At 38.7% G+C, this 13,942-nt stretch overlaps 1 protein-coding gene across 7 annotated transcripts in view; it reads right to left on the bottom strand.

The window, feature by feature from the left end:
- LOC112464556 (atrial natriuretic peptide receptor 1-like) overlaps nucleotides 1-13,942 on the bottom strand; it is a 94,455-nt gene that overhangs the window by 58,861 nt on the left and 21,652 nt on the right. For 4 of the 7 annotated variants that reach the window (XM_025031605.1, XM_025031614.1, XM_025031622.1 and 1 more), the window contains exon 3: nucleotides 1,616-2,011. The exons of the other annotated variants lie outside the window; for them this stretch is intronic. In XM_025031605.1, coding sequence (XP_024887373.1) covers nucleotides 1,616-2,011 — 396 coding nt within the window. The remainder of the gene's footprint in view (nucleotides 1-1,615; nucleotides 2,012-13,942) is intronic. 7 annotated transcript variants of the gene reach the window in all.

The following is a 13,942-nucleotide window of genomic DNA, read 5'->3' as shown; positions in this document are numbered from 1 at the left end:
TATAGAATAATTTGAAAAAGCATCTTGAAAAAGTAAGAGGATACAATCTCTTTTATTCTTTATATTATGATTCAAAGTGTTATCCGGTATTTGGGTCAAAAATATTTGTGCTTTCCTGGAAGTTGCAAGTGCCGCGCAGATAGCATCAAATCGAAGAGACATATTCCGCAGCTTGTTTCACTCCTATTGAGAATAAGTCTACCGTGAACTCTTTGTAATGCGATTTGAAGATTCGAGCATGTGGGGAACGATGAGGAACAAGCGTGGAGACATTTTCAAGATGAAGCTCCGCTCGTACGAATCACCTGTGCGATATCGTGAGAGAGAATTGCTCGTCGCGAAATGTGACGTTCCGATAAAGTGCTCTGAAATTTATGACATAACTCGATCATTGCGGTATCACGCCCCGGGTACATCAAATTAATTAATTGCACGCGGAGACGTGCTCTCCGCTTCGTTACCCCGTGCGACGTATTCAATTTTCGCAATACCTGTAAGATGATTAATTACATCGTAATCATGAGAAACGCGCGCAATGCGAATGCGTCGTTTTACTAAATACCGATGAAAGCTCCTCGGCCTTCCGAAGAGAGCCGATTGTGCGTTACCCACAGGAATGGAGTTGTTAATGGAAATTTATTTAACGTTCGGATAACGCATGTAAACCTAGTTGACGAGTTTGAAGTGTTAAACACGATCAACGAGTAAAAGGCAAGGGGCGCACTTGTAGAGGCAAACTTCGTAAACGATATCAATTAAATGATGGTGTCGAAGTTCACCGTCCGTGGACTATCAAGCCCGCGTTTCACAACGCGACGTCCTTTAGCAGTGTTAAACGTTAAACGCTAAACGTTACACGCCACGTCGGCTCTGATAAAAGCTGATTGATTTATGTAAAGTCTGAAAGCACAACACAAAATTATTTAGGGTGCGCAATTACGTTATGCGCTGAGTTAAATGAACGAACATATATTACGGAAAACTCGGAAATGCAGGTTTCTCTATATAAATTATAAAATAGGCAATGTAAAAGAGGAAAAAAGAGTTCGTCTGAAATATAATAAATCTTCTTTGCAAAAAGAAATCTTAAAAATTCTATTACAGTCTATTAATTTTTTAATTTTTTAGCAGGATTTATTCCATTAAAACTTTACATAAACTTTTTTCCTCTTCTACTTTCTATTCCGTAAATTGCAAAAAAAAAACACATCTATATTAATATTCCGAATATTTTCTAATAAACATGTGTTTTGTATGAGCATATGTGATGACTCTGAATACATTTTTAGAACATATGCACATTTTACACATTTTGTAGGAGAAGTTCCACACACATATTTTTATTTTTATAAATAAAATATATCACATGAACTTTTTGACCAGTTCAAAATAGATTAGTTTGTCATAACTTTGTCACGCGTGCATGTTTGAATTAATCTACACAATAAAAAACGTTTTCATTTTTGCGAGCAAAAATACGTCACAAATGTCGAATTTCCGACACTTTCGTTGATATTTTGTATATACCGTTCTTCTGATGAATCAGAAGACTTCCGCGATTAGGAGGGCGAATGAATTAATGAGGGAACAATCATCGTGAATCGAGCGGACTTACTCCGTGCGGATTTCGAGACGAAGCTGAGCAGGTTTCTGTAATCCTCGGCGGTGGTGGTCTCCTGGTTGAAGCTCTTGTGCACCGGCGTTTGATTGAGCGCCGTGAATACGGCGCTCAGCGTGAAATGGCACTCGGAATTGCCTCTGCTGCTGGCCATCTCGTGATTGTGAAACAGCAGACCGCAGATTTTCCATCCGAAACGCCGTAGGATATGTCTGAACGCGTCGCCCACCAAACGATGGGAGCCCATCATCCTGGTTAACGTCGGGTAATGCTCGCCCTTGTGACGAAACGCCTCCGCCTGCGCGCCCGCCGTCAGCACGGGTATGCCCCATACCCCCGCGTATCTGGCTACGGGCGCGATCACGTAATCGCATACGGGACCCAGAAAAGCGTCTGTTGCGATCCGGGAAGAAGAATCGGGAAATAATAGATTTATCAAATTTTGCGCCGGTTTTGCTTAATCGGGAGGCCCATTGCGAGTGTGAAACATCACGAAAAGTTCGACGCTTTATTTAAAGCCGAGATTACCGTAAAATTCAATCTTTTATGTTTATTTAGCGTTAAACACCTTTCACGAATAAACGCAAAAGAATCTGTCTTTTTCTGTCACAGAAGAAATAAACCACCTAAAAAATTATCAAAAATTCGATGCTTCGATTAAGACAAGTAGTAATCATAATCGTAAAAATTCAGCTCAAGCGATTTATTCGTGATTTATTGTCGGCACACGCAAACCTGTTATTTTTCTGTGTCATACATAGTTTTAAGTAGTATAGAATTGAATCCATGCACTCTTGGCGCCAGGAATGATAGAAAACAAGGTAGAGCCACGTGCGCGAAATAGATAACACGAATCTGAATTTATGAATCCGAATATATTGGCTCCGCGTTATAATCCTATCACCGCCGCCTATATGATCTGATATACGTCGATAACAAGTATATTGTTTGTCGAAGGGACTTCGCTTGCAAGATGTACACTCCGCGTATGAGTATACACGGTTGATTAACGTATCGATTGATATGGGCGCAATTAAATTAAGCCGGTACATTTCGTGTTCGCTCACATGGCTTATATACTCTCGAGGGGTACACTTATAGATCAGACCGCAACTGATTACGGAAACGTCGATGTACATCTTCCTCCGGGAGTATGCTTTTAACGATTATTAATATCGAATGTTTTCGTCACGACTGACACGTGACAGATGTATATGAAATGTTCCCGGCGGGATAAACGTCCGGAAAAATATTTCTTACTGCGTCAGCCGCATCGCACGCGAAGCCGGTAATTCCCCACGACGCTAAAGCTCGTTCGCCGCGTGTTCACGCATTCACATCCGCACACATGCATTTGTACACGTGTACAATATGTTTTTCAAATGCACGTGCAATTAAAATCTTGCTGACTGAGGCGATATCGCGAGTTGGCGAAGGGAAAACTTGACAAAACGTGATGCAACGTGAACGTGAGGATAATAGAACGACCAGCTAATTAAACAGATTGTTACTCTCCCGCTGTGCAAAGAAACGCTTATTGTTCATGAGTTTTCGAACCAAAATTCCATTATTTTCTGCACAATGCTCTTGGCAATTACAGCAAGGGACATTCGCTTCGTACGAAACGTCGCGCGGACAGGGAAATGGAGACAAGGAAATCTTTTTCAAATGATTACGAAAGTTTTGTTGCGAAATAAATGCCACGAGAATAAATACGTATATGTCAGTGCATTTCGTTCACCGTTGTAATTAAAGTGTATCAGCTTTTACAAGCAACAGGCTTCCAATTGCGTTCGTTTCATTCACAGATTTACACGAACGCGCTAAGCCGCGCGACCTGAAATGCTTCTCGAAATCCTCGATTCTCGATTCCCGCGCGTTTACCCGCAAGCAATGCGCCTCCATGGAGCCGCAGTTCTAATTAGCAATCACGAGTGATATTGCGTCGATATCCAATTCCACATAAAGGCAAACATTACCGTGGAATAATCGTTTCGAACGACACGCGGTCCGCGTTTAAAACTCATTAATTCGCGCTAACGGCGACCGAATTCCCCCGCGGTGCGCCCAATTTAGGGCTTTCAATCTTCATCGATCGAAGCTACGTAATATGATAATAACTGCGTCAGGTTACCTAGCGTCATTGTGGCTGCAAATTCCAGCGTAAAGCGGTTACGTCCGATTAACGCCGCATGCATCCCCAATGTCGCTGCGGCACTGCATGTGGTCGCTTTTATCCGGCGAAACTGCCAAAGTTGCTGGAGTTTATGGATATATGCTACGAAGATTCCCGTGGGAAACTTATAAGCTCCATCATATCGTCAACGGATGGTGCATTAAGTCCCGCGTACCTTTTTTAATACCCCGCTTTCAGTAATATCTCGCCTAAGTTTAATTCACTTCCTTACACAATTTTTTTCACGATTAATTTCAATTTATTATCTTAACTCTAATTGGATTTTATGTAATTTAATTAAAGGCTTAATTTGAAAGATTTAATTAAAGGCTTAATTGAAGAGAATTAGCGCAAGTATGAAATTAGCGTAAAGTATGAAATTACATGATATCTAATGACAGAATTTTTCGTGAATTAAATTTCAAAATTACATGTCGACAAAATTATGCCAAAAATTTACGATAAATAATTGTTAAAGCCAAGTTGACTTATTATGTACTATTTTTATCAGAGTTATACTTTGTATATTTTTTGTCGACACGTTGCGTCCGTTGTAGTATAAAGAAGTATACAAAAAGTGAAATATATATTTCTGTGTAAATCGTTGTTCAATATAGAACGCACTTTTTAGAAGCACTAGACACTACAGACGCGCGCTACGCGCGCGCTATTTATCTTTAACATTTCACTATTAACCCTATTATACACAACTGTCAAAATATACAATGACAGCTGCAAATGAAGTAAGCGCAGCAAGGAAACCAATCGGCATCGCGGAAAAGCGGCAACAATAAACTTCACATCTCCTTTTTAGAAAAGGATATTTCGTTAAAACTTTTCTTTCGTCGGATGAATAAAAACTCGTCCCGCGCGAGGCTCTGTGAGAGCGTGAAAACGTGACTCGTAAATTCGGCCGAAAATTAAGCCGCAGATGACGAAGTGCATTCCCGATGGCGATGAGTTATTGCAGTCGCATGCCATATTTCGGTGTACCGCAATATTTCGCGTGTAGAGATTATACAGACGCATAGTTTTGCACAAATAGACGAAGATCCTCGTGGATTTTATGACGCAAACATGCGCTTGTTACAGCTCGTTCAACGAGTAAAAAGTGAATTTTACGGATATGATTTATTTATGCCGATTTGGAGAGGTCAGATAAAATCATGAATAATTCCAAATTGATCTTTAATAAAAACGGGCTGTTTACACCAAGGGATTAAACGGTGTAACGATACAAATCAGTAATAATAGAAATATTTACGTGAAATAATTTATAAAAGTGTATAATGTGACATAAAATCATATACATGTTTGTGCCAAATTAATTTATTGTATCTAATATAAAATTATTAGTGCTTTTATAGCAACTGTGAAAAAGTGTAGGTAATGGAATATATATAGGACTTTATTTAGATTGGGAATTTTCGCGAGTTCTTATTTCTTGAGATTAAAGAAATATGACTCATAGCACTCTCCAGACTTGACTCAGATATTCCGAGCTTCGCATAGACTATCTATTATAGGCAGATTTATCTCTCTTGGCAGGTTTTTTTTCGCCCTTTAGACTCGTCGAAAGGAGCAACAAGTGCTATGTTATATGAGGGTTTCTTATATATACCCCCATATAAGTACGTGAATACGCGCCGTAAGCTTGATACACCCTTTACGCCAGGGATAACCGAAGACCCGTTTCGTCTACGAAAGTTAGCTTTCGGGGTAGAAGCTATTCTTATCACGTACTGCTGGCTTAGCGCGAAAAGTCAATTTCATTATTACTTGCTCGACGTCTACGTGGATTTTTGTCGAGTAAGAAATAATATCACGGATTATCACTTCGTAGTTATCGCCGGCTACTGCAATATACGCGGCCGCGTAATATAAAAAAATGTAGCTGCAGGGCTTATCTGGTGACATTTGCGCAATTTTGGATTAGCGAGCTGACAAACAATCTTCATTGTTTACGTACGAAATATTTCAACGGAAATGAAATTTTATTTAACTCGTAACATCCGTATCGTTTTATATACTGTAACTAGATAGAGAAATATCGCAGATATATACGGTTTGCCATAGTTGTGTTTCTATCATTCATTCGTGTTTATATATGATGTGTATACATATATAAATCGATATATAGGATATAACATAAGAACTTAATTTTTACGGACGAAACGTGAAGAAAAAGGAATTATATTTAAAGAAATTGCACTTGTTTTTCACCTTTTTAAACGAAATTGAAGAGATTTTGAGAATTATTATCGCGATTTGGTATTATTGTCGCGATATCTCGGATTAAATTTACCGTCATGACTAATGAAAGATCGTTTCTATAATTCCAGTTAATAATTATGCACTCGCGCGATATTTTATTTTTAACTGCCTTCAAACTACGGACATGAATTTGCGTTTCTTGCAATCTATACTGCGAATAATATCGTGAAAACGCAAGTCACCTTTATTAAGAAGGTATCTGCAATCATAAGGGGAAACTAGTTATCACTGACTTATCACCTTATGCCACGACAATTGCGAGTGAAAATAACAAGATAGTCATGAATTTCATCTCGTGTTAATACATAAACAAGACTAAAAAGTATTTGTAATTTATGAATCAAGAAAATTTCTTTGCTTCGCTATTTTTCTCTGTAGAAGAAGCAACAAATAGCATACTAATAATATTTTATAGAATTTATTATGCATCTTGAGAAAAGTATACAGTACTTGAGTGGACTAAAAAAGAAATAACAAGCAGCTCTCATTTTTTTAGAAGAAAACAGTCAAAGAGATAAAATACACGAAGTTGTTGCGGTGAATAGTAAACGCCGAGAGAAACGTGCAATGAGAGACTGCGTCTCATTAAAAACTGAACTGCGTCTCCCGCAGTTGTCTCGTTTCAATACGCGATGTTTCTTCGCTCTCGATGAGCTCTCGGTAGCAAGAAAAATACACCTGTGACGCCGCATGTCATTCAGATATTATGCACGATCGCCCACAATCGCGGCAGAATAAGATCACAAACGTGTTTACCTTCGGAATTGGGATAAAAAGTTAGATAGAAAGTATGTTAGATTTTTGCGATATTCTGTTTTCCTTCATAACATACTTTTTGGTTTTCTATTTAATATTCGAGCGAGATAAAACGAGATATAAGAACCACGCGTATCCGAAATCACATTTGAAACGAAATTAGCATGAAAGTTTTCGCAATCTTATGTAACACGGAAAACTTCGACAGATGTGGGAAGAAGTTGCGATGCATCTAGTTAGAGTCTTGAGAGATTTGAATGGGTCAGAAAAGAGAGAACTTTTTTTTTCTTCTATTCTTCGCGACGCGGCGACGTCGAAACTACAAACTGATCCAGTCATCTCGCGAATACTGTGAAAAAAATTGCGGTTCTGCTTAAAACAACAGAAACTGCAGTTAGATTGTTTTATTATTTGGACGGGTCCTATTTCAGGGAAAGAGAGAAAATATTTCACAAATTTTAGTAACGAAAGATTCGAAAAGAAATAAAAATTAATATGTTGAGTGAATAAAAACGTATTTCAGTAAACCAACCAATGTCTATACTTATCACCTGTCTTCCATAATTTCATCGAAAACAAAAGTGCAGAGAATAATTTTCAAAGGTGCTTTTCCATCTGTATTAACAGGATTTTCATAGTCGATGGAGATGAGCGTGCATATAACGTATATGAATGGCTTGTTCACCGCAAGAGGGATTATGGACATCTACATAATATACAAGATATTCAGTAATACGTCTAGTACTCCCGACCAAAAGTATACAATAGCACCCTATTTTTGAGGTATATTCAAAACAAAGTATCACGTATAGAGCACCCTTTTTTTTAGGTATGTTCAGAATAGAGTATCATGTATCTTCCAAACCAATAAAAATATTTTCCCTTCTATACGCTTCGCATAGATGGACGCAAACAAGGAAGCAAACCTCGCTTCGATCAACTTTAGTCTGCACCCGTTAGCAACGTAAACTTGTCACCTTTAAGATGTCGCGAAAACAGCGGTTATTATTTTTGCATAATAATAAACGTGTATATATTATTCGTAATAAAAACATATGTTAAATGTCTTCGCTCTTCGAGAAACAAAATCTCCGGAGCGTACGTAACGTCTCATGAATGCAGTCAAACTTGATGTTATAGTGTACGTGTAAGGTCAAGTACATAACGTAAAGCACGCGATTCTAGCTACCGTTATTTTGATGTATTTTTAAAAGATTTATGAGAATGATATATAATATTCATCATCTCTTATCATTCAACCTCTCTTGGGTACAATTAAATTTTATTTTAAATTCAAAGAAGATAAATCAGATGTTTAATGAGAAAATAACGTTCTTTAAATGATAGTTTATATAAAATTAAAAAATGCTTGGGAAACATTAAAGTACCAGAGTGTACAAATAAAATAAAACAGCAAAAAGTTTCCACCGACATTATTTTCGATATAACTGCATTAATCATATTTGAAATAAAAGTGTTTCCAACCTTGCAGAGAAATAAAAAACAAATGTTGATTGCATGAAATTAAACAGAGTAACGTACTTTAGTTAAGCGCGAAATATAAAAGTTTATATCACGGTTTTTCGAAATTCATACGATCATGTTGATCTCGAATAATAACGAAAATGTAGAACGTGGCTCATCGAGAAAAATTTCCGGTACAAAAGAATCCTCGAGTACGCTTGTCATATGCATCGCGACGTCAAGATTATTATACTTGCGTAACGCAGAAATAAAATAGACATATCTCGGCTACGAAACATGCATACATAGCCAGATACTTTTATTCAGTTACGATTCAATTGCTTGCTTTAAATTCATCTACTTTCATCGATGCGACCTACATACGTATACTCGAACTTGCATTATGGAGGGAACCGCTCATCTTTAAATTCAATGAAAAATGAGATGTACTTTACAAATAGAAAATAATCATATTCAACATGAAATGGAAAAATTTCTCCCGTGAATTATTATCGCTGTCATTCTTGTTCGATTACCAACTACAAATGTGTTTACATCCTCCCTTTTTTCTTCCCGCGCTTGATCTCTGCACAAATTATACCGACGAATACCACACACGACTAGAATAAATCTATGCTTTATAAAATTTTAGCATATCTTTCACAGACAATTGATATTTTGTTGATATATTAAATATCTTATCTTACTCATCTTGCTTTTATTGTCAAAATTAATAAAAAAGATAATTATTCATCATTTTTAACATTATTAATATAAGAATTTACATTAAAAAAACATGAATATAAACTGTTAGCGTTTCGATTAATAGAAATTCCAGCATTCTGTAACAGAATGCTTGATTAACAATCAAGGAGGAAAGGCTATCAGTTTCATTAAATTGAATTTTAATCGAATCGTTTGTGAGTCATGTTTATGTTTAAAATTCTTATATCGTGGCTTCAGAACCTCGTTGTAATGCTGTAAAAAGTAGGCCACCTCTGAGACTGGGTCTATCATCAGGTGGACATCAATTCGAAGCGTCGAGAACGCTAATGACTTCCGCCTGTTTCGATTAGATTGGATTTATTACTGCGCGGCGCATAAACACAGTAGTGCATCGCGACTACAGACGCAACAAACGCCTGGAATAACTTCGATGAAATGACACGAATTCACCTATCGTGTAGGAAAATTATTTTCAGTGATGCAGTAAATTATATCGGGACGCATAATAAACCCGGAGGAATTTATTGCAGCGTAAAATTTTTGTTACGGTCAAAAAGAAAGTATAGTGTTATACGAGCAATCTCGCGAGAGAAACGTAAACAACCCGCAAAAATCGCAAGCGGTGACGTTTAGCAGAGTTGATCTTAATGACTGATCTCGCCAATTAATTATTATGACGTTCAAAATATAAAATTTTATGTTTTATATTGCAGAAGAGTACAACATAAATTTTTTGTTAATAATAAAATAAAAAAATAGTGTTTTTTTACCATGTGTCTCGTATTGTTTGCATTTGCGAGAGGGAAACGTTTGTTCAATTCTATTTAAATAAGCAACAACAATTCCATTATATAGAAAACCCGTTTATTCGGTGTTAAGACGATTTAAAAGCGGAAATTTTATGGAGCGGGCCTTCAGCCGAATAAACGTCGAACATTCCCTAGGGGAATATATATTTCCTCGCGTAAAACGAGGTATAAATAGAAGCAATAAAATATCGTGATTCAACAATGATGAACGGTCGGTTCAAAATTTTCGGATCGGTCAAAAACGATTTAAAACGTGCGTGAATATCGATGTATATTCAAGTTGCGCGGATAGCTAAAGCCACACATTTTCCTTGCATACACGCGCGTTTAACGCCTCGCCGCGTAAAAAGAGAGATATATAACGCGACTGTAGATACGGAAATCGGAGTCACTCCGCCAGCAGTTCAAAAATAAGGCAAATAACGTTAATAAACCGCGCGGTACACGTGTACCAGATCTGTGCGGGAACGCTCGACGACAGAGAGCGCGTCCGCGTGGAATAAAACGCCAAGGAAGTAATTTCATCGGGAAATGCATACACGTCGTCGCCCATTGAGTTTGCCTATTAAACCATTCCTACTTCATCCTTTTTTTTCTCTTCTTCCCTCTCGTTCCTCGATTTTACCTCGACCCACTTGCTACCGTGCCGATTGAAATCGTTCGTTTTTCCCATTTAAACCGGCAATCGCGTTGATTAAAAGAGGAAGTACACGGGATAACCCTTACGCGAGATAGTGCCGACAGCCTCCGTTGCAAGAGTTTTCCCGCGTGGAAAAAGAGGCGATCAAAGTACTGAAACTTGTAATCCGATAGCCATGTACTATACAGTTTCGTATTAACTAACATTAACAAGCACACCGCTTGTGTCAATACAGCGTAATACGGCGAATATTATGAAAGTTCTAAGAGCGTGAAACATCAGCGTCACTGATGGACCCTTACCTACTCTCCATTTTCATAAAAATAAAGATAAAGTGACGGTAAAGTAATAATAAAATTGAATAAGCGCGTCTCGTTTTTATAGACGCCGATATTAACCGACGGCTAGTGATACCGTCAAATCGCACGACATGAATATTTATAAAGGAACGACATATTCGCGCGTCAGCAGTGGGTCGTGCTAATTCGCAGAAAGGAAAAACGAATAAAATACGCGCCTCGATTTATTCAGCGGGAGATTTCTTTCTCGCCAATTTGACGAGCGATGCAAAATCTCGTTATTTTCGCGATAATCGCGCAATCTCTACGACCTCTACCGTGGCTCCGTCCATAAGAGGAATAGATAGGTAAGGGTGGGGAAAAAAGAGGGAAAAAAGAATGCATTTCCGAGAGCAATTTATGGTGAGGCGGCGCCATTTTTGCGGCCGTTACAGCCCGGCGAAGTAAACTCCGGCGAACGTCGTAAGAAAGTGAAGATGCGCTTACCGCACCTTCACGCGCGACCTTTTATCGCATACTTTATGCAGAACCTATCTGCACGCGTTACCCTTCTGTACGACACAAGCGAATTTTCTCGTCGAGAACTAAGACCTAGAAACTCGGCGCGGATTGCTCCGACAGAGGTATCATAAATAATCATCATGAATTCATCATAAAGGTGAATTGCTCGCGAGCTGCGAACGCGGCGCTTCGGAATGAGAGAGATCTTTGAGAACGAAGCTTCAAACGGAATATAGGACTGCCGGCAAAGCGCGTTAAGCGCGAAACCGGTCGTTCCCGATGACCGAGACTGACATGATCAACAGGTGAATGACTAATTTAGTCTTTTATCGGTATCGCCGTATTATCGTCGCCGCCGCGACGCAAATAACGCGTTTTATAGCATTTGTGGTTTAATTTGCATTATTTTACAACCGTGCGTAGCAACGTGATGTTCTGAATTCCGCTGACGTCGCGATTTCGTGATTTTATTCGCGACAGCAATAACCGAATTATAATATGAACATAATATGTTCTAAATCGACTGGCAAATGCATTTAAGGGAGTTCCACTCTGTTGCATCTTCCCTATCGTTGAAATATCGTCGTGAGAAGAAAATAAATTCGCACTTGCACGTGCGTTTTTACGACCGAGATTACGACTCGACCGCGCGACGAAATAAGTAACTATACAAAAAAAGATGGAAGGGCTAAAAGATTAAATTCTCGTACCGCAATTGAAAAGTCCACAAATTAACGCTCGACGCAAAATCAACCTTTTTTTTTTTATTAATGGATGAATCGTAATCAGCCTCCGTCGTTTCACGCTCCGGGAGATTTGAAATGCCAAATCAACGATGAGTTTCATTTAGCAATGTTTGTTAATAACTGTGCGTATTTTATTTAAGCAAATTTGTTCAAGAAAGTAAAGACGAGTTTAAAGTGCAAATTACAATGCATAATCTATGTGTATATTAAAGTATATACTGAAGTTTAAACGGTATTTAATCATATTAGGTTTCAAAGTATCCTATTTATTATTGCGTAAAGTGTCGCAAAGATCCTTCACTTTTAATGTTAATGGCGGAAGTTTTGATAAGTTGGAGTCAATTTCTCGTTGGGGGAACTTCTAGAAAGACCATTATTCACCACTATTTTATATTTACACTTAATTATTTCAGTAATTATACGTTAATTAAAATAGAAGAGTAAACGCATTCAGAATGCTTTGCATGCTTAATAACCCACTTCTCAATTTATTCAACTTAAGAAAAGCGATAGGATTAGGAAAGGCAAATGCTCTTTTCTGCGTATCATAGTTTTCGAATTTTTTAGCGATTTCTACGAACGCGAAAAAACTTACGACCGAGTTGATTTAACCGGGATGATAAGGATATATTTATATTCCAGTTTAGCTTCTGTCGATGGATTGAGAATTAATCCGCTCGAATCTATTTCCCCATAATAATAAGATTCGTAATTGAAATCGAAGAAAGAATAGTAGATAACGTGCAAAATTTAAAATGAGTTTTCTAGCCAATTTCGCAAATCGATAGGAATGTCAATTACAATTAGTATTTTCATTAATTTCGTGCTGAAGGAGTGGGGAATCGTATTAAGGTCTTCCATAAGTATCCGTGTCGATGCAATTAAAATTGTAATGGACTATCAATCGAATATCGAACAGAAACGGCAGAAAATGTGCTCTCTTTCGTAAACATTCATAATGAATTCTCATTACCGGTGAACAAGTAATTATAGAGTTCTCCCATCGAAAGCATCGTTTGCGAAGACGATTCTTCTGACCAACCTGTTCTCTTTTGATAAGTGGCAACGAATTATCTCGCTCTTGCTCGGCTCTCGATCTCTCACGGGAAAGATCGGCGCAGTTTTCTCGCCGGTCGCGGGCACGATTTCACCCATTAACGCGTAAACTCGTCCCGCGAACAGAGATAGGATATTTTTCATCGGCGATCCGCACGCACTCCTGAGAAAGTAAATGATTCGCTTACGAGCGAGGGCGTAAGGTCAATTCATCCGAAGAGAAGAGCGAGCCACCGGCACGACGGCACTAATTAAGCCGAATTAAAGCGATATTTAACGGAGTCTGGATGCGCGCGAACCGGAGGGTCGACGAAAAAAGACGCGGCTTTGGTTGACTGACCGGCGAGAGCCGTTTTGTCATCGTCATCGTCATCGTTGTTGTTTCCATCGTGTCGTCGCGGCTGGCAGCTCGTTTGCAGCTGCAAATTGACACGGGTTGACGTCATCCCCTCATAAAAATAGGCGCGTTTCTGCCGAGGCGGTTTGCCGCGGCATTATGGCACGGCTCTAACTACGGGGCCCAATTAAAACATACGGCATCGGGCCCTCAGAGGAATATTGTCTCTGGTTAATCTAATTGGTACAATGACGCGAGCTCTAAGACACGATCCTCGGAATCCGCGGCGGCGATGCACCGCGAGGTCGATGCGCCTTTTCCACGACACGATCACTCCTACGTCTAATTAACACGTCGTTTAATTGCATTCGATCCTCTGCCCGTCGAGTTTACAACAAATTTATAACGAACGCGTCTCACGCGATGTCGATTGGATCGTCTCACAAAAACGCCAAGACTGCTTGACTCGTAGGAAGAAAATATTTACAGACGCAATTTCCTTTTTAAAACATATTTTTGCAATTTCAACGCTATACATTT

Source organism: Temnothorax curvispinosus, unplaced genomic scaffold (genome assembly GCF_003070985.1).
Source record: "Temnothorax curvispinosus isolate PA1 unplaced genomic scaffold, ASM307098v1 QBEX01001498.1, whole genome shotgun sequence".
Classification (NCBI taxonomy): domain Eukaryota; kingdom Metazoa; phylum Arthropoda; class Insecta; order Hymenoptera; family Formicidae; genus Temnothorax; species Temnothorax curvispinosus.
This window is presented reverse-complemented; position numbering and strand designations above follow the sequence as displayed.